Genomic DNA, 10,384 nt, shown 5'->3' with positions numbered 1-10,384 from the left:
TGGGCACGGCAAAGACACAGACTGGACATGGACATTTCTGTGGGATTTGAGTTTGGACAGCTGAGCAAAGTTCTTGCCACAGAATTCACACCTGTAAGGTTTTTCAGCTGTATGAATACGCTGATGAACGGTATATGCAGAGATATGACGGAAGGATCGACGACAGTACTTACAATTGATATATTTCGTTGCTATTTTTGTACTCTTAACAGCATCAGCTACTTTATGTGTCCCCTTATTTAGTGTGGTCACATAGTCCTCATCACAATTCTGTGTAAATCTGTCTACTTTCTGAATTGGGGAATGTTTAAGTGAAATTGCATTTGAGTCACATAGAGAATTTTTATCGCCAACATCCTTTTCTGATAATTCCCCTGGATGTTGATCAGATGCCTTCGCACTTACACCCATTAAGGGATTTCTTGACCTTTCGTCCTTTACCTTTTTGTAAAATGCATTGGTAATGCAGGAATGGAATCCTGTACTATTAATAGTAGACTGCAGAGACAACTCAAAACCTGCATCACCATTTAGCTGAGGGCTATGAGCTTTCTCTTTGTTCCTTTTATCCGATAATGTTTGTTTTCTGCTTTCTGTCACATTTGCATCTTTGTTTTGTGACTCGGAAGGTGTTTTCAGTAGTGTATTTGAATGGAAATCATTTGCATTGTCATGCTTCTCATTATGTATTTCAGTGTTTAATTGTTCTTCAAAACAACCCATTAATCTGTCAGGTTTGCTTGACCCCTTCTGAAAATTATTTGGTTGTGGACCTGAAGACACCTTGAACACCTGGCCAATGTGGTGTGTGGACATTTTACTTGACTTCACACATTGATTCTGTCCATAGTCAGTAACTAAAGCTGGATGTTTGACTTTCCAGCTTTTCCTACATCTATGCTCTTTAGTTTCTGCATGACTGTTCTGTAAAAGTTTTGTGGCAGTGATGGCAGTACAGTGTGATTTTCTTCTGTTCATGGGTGGTGATTGTATTTTTTCTGCCTTACTTTTGATCTTTTTCAAATCTCTAGAAAATTTCCCAGAGTGAGCAGTTATGTTTTTGGAAGGTTCCTGAATTGTTGAAAACACTTTGGCCATTGTCAGTAGCTTTCTTTTTTTAAAGGAGCACCCAACTCTTTTTTTCATTTTAACAGGAGTACTGAGATCAACACAGGAAGACTTACAATTGGGATCAATTTTAAATTCATGCTTCACGAAGAGAGTGGAATGGTTTTTGTATGGTTCTACTTCGGCTGTTTCTTTCTCAAGGAAATCAGTGGATGTTTGTGGATTCCCAATGTTTACTTCAGACTTTCTCTCTTTACTTATATTCTCTAAGCTGAAAACCCTGCTCACTCCTGTCTCAGGGTTTGTGCTAACAGTCAAAGACTGTCCCTGGGAAATATAATGAGCAGTAGTATCATCACCAACTGCTCCAACATTCCTAATATTCTGAGTAATGATTTGGCCACTATCTGTCTCCTTGTCAGTGTTATTTATCATCAGTGAGGTATTATTTGTATCTGATGATGAGAGCTCACATGAAGAGTGACTTTGACTACAGGTAGGTGTGTCATCCAAAATATGTGCCCCTCCATTTTCTTTTTTTCTCACCACTTTGCAAGAACTTTGAGCAGCAATGGTTAAGACGTCTGGCTCTTGTGGTGTGCATTTAGCATTTGATTTGTTAATGGAGTCCTCTTTTTTGGATGGTATATTAGACTCATCACTCTCTATCCACGTCCTTGATATTTCCATTGGTGCTTGAAAATCCTCCATAGCGTTGAGTGTCGGAGTTGGAGCATTCTCTTTTTGAAGGTTATGTTCAAGGGCGTCTTGTTTACTGTCAGCGGTAGTTGAATATACAGAACTTGGTTCAGCAGAGATAGTCTCAAACTTCAAATGATAACTAGCTATACTTAATTGTCTTTGTAGAGTTGCATTATTGTTTGTACAGCTCTTAGTTTGGCTATCCATACACTTCCCAGTGTTGACATTTTTACAAGATTGTGCATGCTCTTTATATGTTCTATGAGAACTATGTTGAACTTGTCTCGTAACTGATGTAACCTTTTCATTTCCAGTACTGTTTGATGCACAGTGAGTGTGTTCATTTAAATTTGTAAACTGCTCGTGCATGTTAGATCTGACTGGATCTAACTCATCTGACAAACAGGGTCTTTTGGTAAAATATGAAACCTCTGTCTCCTTTGTAGTTTTACTCTGTGCTAGAGAGCAAACCTCAGTGGCATCATAAAATCCCACTGATGAGCACCGCTTAAGTATCCTGCAACTGGTCTCACCGAGTATGTGGTCATTCACCGATGAGCCATCAATTAGGGGATCGGAGTATTGGATAACTGTCTGCAAAAGAAAAAAAGGACAGCATTTTTTTGCAAGCTGAATTAGATTACACTGTTAAATGAATACTATTAGCTATAGCTATACATGTAACTTATTTCACAGTTGTTGTTGTTTTTAAATATACAAAAAGACACAAACCCACCCTCTGTTGGAAATCTTGATTTGGTTTAAAGGGAGACCTCTTAGTGTCATCTGATAAAATAATAACAGTTGGCTCTTGTGCTTTAGTCACTTCTCTTCTTTCTTGGACATTTGACTCATTATCTACAGGATCACAATGGCTCTTTACAAATTCCACAGCTCTTGACTCAGTTGGAGGATCATAAATCAGTGGGGTTCCACACATGTCTGATAATCGATCCTGCTCCAACTCCATCCCGTTACTCATCTCTAAAGCCTCTTTGATCACAGATGTCCAGCTGGAAGGGGTGTCTCTTTTCAGGTCCTGATGTGAAAAACAAATTGGATTGTAAATAAAGCCAGTTGTCTTTTATTGAGGAATACACTCTCTAGCCATTTTACCGGGAACAGCTGGACCTCTGCACAAGCAGGCAATTATCCAATCAGCCAATCTTCTGTTAGTGTTCACGTGAAGCAACAGAAAGGCTTCTGTAACTCAAATAGCCACTTGTTACAACTGTGGTGAGCAGAAAAGCATCTCAGAACACACAGCACTTCAAACCCTGAGATGGATGGGTTACAACAGCAATAGACAAAATCAGGTGTCACTCCTGTCAACTAAGAACAGGAATCTGAGGCTAAAATGGGCACTGTCCACTGTCCTCAACTAACCAGTTTCAGTGAGCTAGTGCCCACTGTAGGCTTAAATTCCTGTTCTTGGATAACAGAAATTAGTGGACTCCGATGTGGTTGTCTGCTGTTGCTGAGAGATGCTTTCCTGGTCACCATGTTTGTAACAAGTGGTTATTTGAGTCATCACAGCTTTCATGTCAGCTTGAACCAGTATGGCCATTTTTCCTCTGGCCTTACTCATCAAGAAGGCATTTCCATCTGAAGCACTGTTGCTCGCTGGATGTTGTGTGTTTGTTTTCACACCATTCTGTGTAAACTCTAGAGACTGTTGTCTGTGAAAATCCCAGTAGATCAGAGCATTTCTGGATGCTCAATCACAGTATTTCTGAATGCTCAAACCAGCCCGTCTGGCAACAATAACCAACTACCATGTCACCGTTAAAGTAACTGAGATCACGTTGTTCCCCATTCTGATGTTTGATGTGAAAATTAACTGAAGCACTTGACCTGTATGTGTATGATTTGATGCACTGCACTGCCACCACATGACTGGCTGATTGGATAATTACATGAATGAGCAGCCATACAGGTGCTCCTAATAAAGTGACTAATGAGAGTATGTATAATATTAATTTACCTGTTGTTGTGCAGCAGCAAACTGATCATTCACAGAATTGTACATGTTGCTCGTCACTGATTCTATTCTTTCCAAATAATCCTCTGGAGCTTCACTCACATTTTCTATACTAGAATGCTGGTAGATTGGAGGACTGGAATACTTTATTGGATCGGGTGTTGTTCTGGCTGGAATTTCCTGGCAATCTGGAGAAAAGGCCTCTGAGGCCTTGTGTGTGTATGTTGATGATGATGATGATGATGCAGCTTCAGGCAGAATTCTTTGCATCCTTGCAACTGGCTCCTAAAAACATAATTTGAGGTTTTAAAAGAAAGATACAACACCCAGAGCTAGTCAAATTCAGTATTCATGAAATTAACATAATAATCCTTCACAGATACCTTGCGATGTAGTGATTGTGGACAATAATTATGGAAGTCTCCATCCCATCTTTCCCCATAATTCCCCTCATTTCTGACTTTTCCACAATGAGAGGAAACATCATTAGTATTACCCAATGATTGGCATCCCCACTGTGTATTATCTGGTACTCCAGGGCTATGCTCACCACTGGCAGTCCATGATGGGAATTTACCATCCATATTTTTTAACACTCTGGTAGGTAAAGGGATAGGGTTAACTCTTTTTTCCATCTGCATGACAAAAAAACAGAATAAAAGCATTAATCAAACTACAAGATGATATAAAACGAGTAGGTTACTCCACCATAAGATAAGATAAAATACAGAGTAAAACACTGCTTGAAAAGCAAGATGAAAATACACACAGATAATAATAATAATGCTGTCTAGTGGCTATCGCCATCCACTGCCAAGAATCTAGAGAGCAAGACTCTCTCACTCTCCCTCTCTCTCTCTCTCTCTCTCTCTCTCTCTCTCTCACTAACTCTCACTCTCTCTCTCTTGTCAATCATTAGAAGCAATCATGGGTGTCTATAGCCGCTTTTCCACTGAAATGACCCGGAACAATTAATCCCAGGACCTTTTTTTCAAGGGACCATTTGGTTCCTCCAGACCTTTGCTGTCTGCATTTCCATAGCGGTCTAAAGTACTGTGAAGATTAGGCAAATTAGTCTGGTGACGTATGACTGCACGCGACAAACCCTTGGCGAGGATATGAAGCCTTGAAGTATGCTACAATCAAACTAATTACTGACACAAAATAAGATGATTTTAATTATGTAATAATGTAAAATGTTTGCTCAGCTCATAAAAACATGATTGGAACACAAACCTTTGAACAGTGACAAAAGAGTTTGCTACAACTAAACTGGTGGTCTAGGGATTAGTATTCAGTGCTCTCACTGCTGCGGTCCAGGTTCGATTCCCAGTCACAGAATGAAAACTTTTTAAAATCTTTGGATAAAAGGTTCATGTTTTAAAAAAAGGACAGTCTATTTTCTGGAACCGGATAACGACACTGCACAACAACAAGCATGGAGGAGATTCAAGCTCGTAATGCTAGACGTAAGCAAACAGATTTTAACAGCTATTGCGGAGATGAATGCGTGCACGCACACAAGCTTCTCTCTGCACTGTTTTCCTGTGTGAACAATGCCCAGCTCGCTTAATCGACTTGATATTTTTAAGTATACTTTTTGTTTGCAGGTCGCCTGTTCCAATTCCTGCTCTATTTCGTCCTCTGCATAAATACTTATTAAGGCCTGACCCTCGTCGTCGGTCCATCGGTCGTATTTTTAAAGAAACTCCATTATGTTGAATCGCAATAAACAACTGTTACTTTATGCACCACAACAGACTTTTAAAAATGGTGGTTGAAATAAAATTATGTGCACTCAACCAATTAACATGTTCAGTGCCTAAGTCTCACCCCCCAAAGTTCCTGGCTTTTTAAAATAGTACCACCTCCCAAGTAGGGACTTTGCAAGGGCTAAATATTTTACCCGGACCTTAATTTAGACTCTAGTCCCTGTGGTGGAAACAGACAGACTACCTCCAAAAGTCCCTAGTTCCTGGGGAAAGTTCCTGTGGTGGAAAAGACGCACATGAGCTCATGTATGAAAAACAAGGCAAACAGCACTTTCCTTTAAGTTAATTACATTGTGATGCTACATGAGCAGCAGTTTGAAAATATGAGTGGCTTCACGTGTCTCGGAAAAAGCCTGCTATCCCTCACCCTCCCCAGGTGGTGGTTTCATGCGATGGGGAGAATTAGTTAGTGGGTGGAAACTGACAGGTGACCTAATTGGGGAGAAAACAGTGTGGGGGTGTGTGTTTATATAAAAAATAAAATATATAATAATTTTTTTTTTTTTTTTTTTTAAAAAGCAGGAAAAATAGGCTCCTGATAATATTATAATATGCCTTACACAAATTTTAATAACAACAAAAAAGTGTCTCAATATCAGCTCACTGGCTGATTTGCCTTTATTCTTCTAGACTGTTATCAGAATTCGCACAGTTGATTCCAAATTGTGCTGCATTTATTTATTTCCTCTATAAACGGATTTCATTTCCACAGCATATTGGAGGATTTATTTAACACATAATTCCATGTAGATACAAGAAGCTCGACATAAGAAGGCTTTGACATTAGTGACATGTGACTTCACTTGGACTCAAGCCCTTTGACTTGGAAAGACTTGATACATTCTCAACGATAAAGATTAAATATTATACATTTAAAAGTATGTAATTTTCAGCAAATCTGCATCAATATTCATTTCCACATTCAAGCAGTCAGACAGCGACAAAGTTCAATGAGACCTCCGTTCATCGAAGACAAAGGCAATTTTGTGGTAGCCATGCTGACAAAGATAGTGGCTTGTAGAGCCTGAGGTTAAATAATTTTAGAGGTAGAAGCAACAATAAAGGGCTTTCACAAATACTCGATTATAACAGACTACTCAATTATAACAAAAAAAAACCCTTGATGAAAATTACACATAATTGAATATTTGGCAAATTATGCTCCAGAAGATGGTGATAATGCACAGCCAGCAAATTTGGCTTTCCAACAATCCCGAGAACTTTTTTTTTGAGAACTTTTATTTTTTACTTGTGTATTTATTTCTTAGTAATGGTACTTTTATTAAGTAACTATTTTTGATACTCCAGCCACCTCAAACAATTAAACAAATATGTTATTATTATGAAAATACAAACATTTTAATAACATTGCAACACTAAGACCTACATTTTGTTGTCATTAATAGATTATATAAACTTAACTTAGCTACAACACATCGGTCTAATTATTTAGTAAAGTTTTTAAAAAATTATTTTAAACTGAGATTAAGAATTCTCTTCCTTGTCTTTTTTTATACTGCTTTTCTTTCTTTTGAGGAAAGTCATGCATTGCAAAAAAATAAATAAATAAGCAGCAATTGCTGGGAATTAATTTTTCATTAAAATTCAGAATTTTTGGAGAAAACAGAATATATTTATAAAGCGCTTATATGTCGCATTTATGTAGGAAAAAACAAATGTTAACTGCTTGTACAATTAGGTCTTAAGGCAACATATAATAACTGCTCGATTATTAACCGGAGGAAACGATCCACTAATCAATTATCAAAATAATCGATAGGGACAGCCCTACAATTTTACATTTTGTTCAGTTTCTGAATTTACACATAGGTAATCCCTTAATAGGTCCCTTAGTGAAAATACTCATATAGTCATAGTTATGTCTCTCAAATCCCAATACTACATTTGCATTGAGTTAAAAGTTTGTCTAGAAAATGAAGAACACCAATTAAAAAACTGCATGCTTTTTGCATATATTTACTATTTACTTGCATGACTTTCGCATAATATTTACTATACTGATTATTACTCTGGCCTTAAATTTGGTAAAGAACACAATACAACTAGTTTAGGACTCAAAAGTAAAAGTTAAGGACTTGGAATTTGACTTGGACTTAGCAGTCTTGACTTGTGATTGCGTGTCTTGACTTGTGACTTATCAGTTACGTCTTGAATCAAGTCGAGCCGTACCATGCAGTGGAAAAATGCCGTGTATTGACTTGGACCTGACTTATGTCTTTTCAGTCTTGACTTGTGACTTGACTTGTGTCTTTCCAGTCTTGACTTGTGACTTGACTTGTGTCTTTCCAGTCTTGACTTGTGACTTGACTTGTGTCTTTCCAGTCTTGACTTGTGACTTGACTTGCCAATCCTGGCTTATGCCAAGACTTGAGACATACTTGAGACTTGCAAACCAATGAATTGGTCCCACCTCTGGTAACTACAGTACAGTACCCATTAACCCTTTTTCCCTAGTGGATTTAGTTTGCTAGCTTTTTATAACATAAACACTACAGTCACTTAAATTAAAGTACTTTACAGAACAGTAAACTTTATCTAAGGCAATCTTGCAACGTTATTTCTCAACGTCCTGTGATCAAACTGCACGCATGAATACACAGTGAACACATTATACTAAACCGACAGGACCTTTGTACACATGCTACTTTACTTAAACTCACAGAAAACGCAGGTTAGTTATCCAATTATTCAGCTAACTTTTCTGCACCCATGTAGGAACCGAGCTGCACAAACTCCTCTCAGATGTACTCACCTCAGCTTTTTCTCGAGTCACGAGCCATAACAATCGTCAAAACGTCCGATATTAAACAGGAACAATGTTTTTTTTTTTCATAGTGGCAAATGATTTTTTTCCCCCCGTGGCGGCGTGTCTCCCAAGCACAACATCCGCCAAAACCGGAAGTGAAGAGTAAACCGCGTATTCATGACACGACGCCACCTCAGGTTACGGTGGGTGATATCACTGATTTTCTTTGCGAGTAAATGCCTCATTCGGCTTACCTCAGAAACGAGATGTCGGAATGACGTAACGTCGACCTCCGTCAAAGGTAAAGGTAAAAGGTGCTACCTTGTTTACGGTTCATGCTGTGAGCAGCCATATTGATTTGACGTCACTTGCCTGAGTCGAGGGAGCGTTTTTTTGTCAGGAATTACGACTTTTAGTCGAATGTGGACTATATCGCCAGAAGTGTTTGGACGCTTGACTATTACAATCATGTGCTTGTTGAACATCCCATTCCAGATGTATTCCCCTTTGCTGTTATGATAAGCTCCACTCTTCTGGGAAGGTGCTCCACTAGTTTTTGGCTGTGGGGTTTGTGTTCATTCAGCCTACTGAGCGTTAGTGAGGTCAGGCACGAGTTAGGTATAAACCATTGGTTCTCAACCAGGGGGGCACGGTGAGATCGGAAGGGGGGAGTGAATTGTTTTCAAGAAAGAAAAAAAAAAACACAGACAGGGCATCATTTGGGTACTCGGTGTATTTTATTGCTTTTCAAATAGAATGTGCATAAATGAAAAACCCTGCGTTCCCTCTCCCTCTGTATTTTCTTTTTGCTGGGGAGATGCTGAGCTTAGCCTGCCTTTTATCTAGCTGTCAGTGCAGACCAGTTTTGCCAACTTAGTGACTTTTCAGACCCCTTTAGCGACTTTTTTTTTTGGGGGGGGGGAGCGCCTAGCGACAAATCTAGCGACGTTTTGGACAAATCTTAGCGACCTTCCAAATGTCGTTAGTACTGTCCTTCTTGCTTTCCCGCTGCACTCACACCTCTCTGCGTCTGCTCTGTTCAGTGACTGTGAGAGCCGGAGATTTAACAATGTCATGGATAACGAGACGCACCCTTCGGTCTAATTTACATCATAAAAGTTGTGTGTGTATATATATGTATATAAACTGTTAATTTAGAAGGTTATAGTGTTCCCAGCAGCACATACAAATTACAATCTGCTATGTATTTCCAAGATCTTTTTATTTTTGTAAAATGTTTCTGCAGTCAGTTTCTACAATCTCTCCAGGCTTTTCAGGTTATGGACACTACAGACCATAAGCAGGTAATGTCTTGTGGCAACGTTTTTGGAATATATGGAATGTAAATGCAAATCGATTTCTGAATTATTATTTTTTTATAACTTTGGTACAATTTTTACTAGTATGAGGTACATTTTAGTACAAAATTCCAAAATGATTACACCTGTAATTGTCATTCTTTTAAAACCTGCTCTTATGTTTTCATTATAGCTGTCCATTTTTACTTTCCACATAATCCCCGTTGTCAATTTAAAACATTTGGTTTATTTACGAAAACACATTAGTATGATCTTCATTCAGTTATTACTCACAACAGTCAGTAAAACCAATTGCAAACACTAATGTATTTCAGGTTCACATGTCAGTGAAGTGTTTGACACTCTTGAGGCATATCAGTGCTTCAAGTGCACAAAATTTCTTTGCCCATTTCGTCCAAAGGTCAAAATAAAATTTGAGGAGGACATTCAGGCAATAGGCCACCTTCAGTCCCATTTATCTTGAGTGGTAGTTATTATGTGGAAGCAAGTAGGCCAAATATATATATATATATATATATATATATATATATATATATATATATATATATATATATATATATATATAATGTATATATATATATATATATATATATATATGTATGTGTGTGTGTGCGTATACAGTTGTGCTCAAAGTTGACATATCCTTTGCAGAATCTGTAAAATCTTAATAATAACAAGGCAAGATAATAGCTGAATGTATAAAAAACAATTAGCCAGTTCAAAAGTTTACACACCCTTCATTCTTAATACTGTGTGTGATTACCAGGATGATCTA

At 38.1% G+C, this 10,384-nt stretch overlaps 1 protein-coding gene across 1 annotated transcript; it reads right to left on the bottom strand.

The window, feature by feature from the left end:
* Nucleotides 1-1,147: 1,147 nt before the first annotated feature.
* On the bottom strand, nucleotides 1,148-8,446 carry LOC128615795 (uncharacterized). The gene is made up of 6 exons (XM_053638128.1): nucleotides 8,297-8,446; nucleotides 4,135-4,386; nucleotides 3,755-4,036; nucleotides 2,507-2,809; nucleotides 2,071-2,364; nucleotides 1,148-1,159 (listed from the first exon to the last, which is right to left on the bottom strand). The coding sequence occupies exons 2-6, from the start codon at nucleotides 4,384-4,386 to the stop codon at nucleotides 1,148-1,150; spliced, it is 1,143 nt and encodes a 380-aa protein (XP_053494103.1). The 5' UTR covers nucleotides 8,297-8,446.
* Between the last annotated feature and the right edge of the window lie 1,938 nt (nucleotides 8,447-10,384).

The sequence above is a fragment of the Ictalurus furcatus genome, chromosome 12 (assembly GCF_023375685.1).
Source record: "Ictalurus furcatus strain D&B chromosome 12, Billie_1.0, whole genome shotgun sequence".
NCBI classification, from domain to species: domain Eukaryota; kingdom Metazoa; phylum Chordata; class Actinopteri; order Siluriformes; family Ictaluridae; genus Ictalurus; species Ictalurus furcatus.
Note: the sequence above shows the minus strand (reverse complement) of the source record. Positions and strands in the feature narration are given on the sequence as shown.

Coding starts and splice junctions, on each gene's coding strand:
- LOC128615795 (XM_053638128.1), bottom strand. CDS start 4,386: ATGGAAAAAAGAGTTAACCCTATCCCTTTACCTACCAGAGTGTTAAAA. Junction 2,810..3,754: donor TTGCTGCTGCACAACAACAG/GTAAATTAATAT, acceptor TTTTCACATCAG/GACCTGAAAAGAGACACCCC. Junction 2,365..2,506: donor ATCAAGATTTCCAACAGAGG/GTGGGTTTGTGT, acceptor TTTCTTTTGCAG/ACAGTTATCCAATACTCCGA.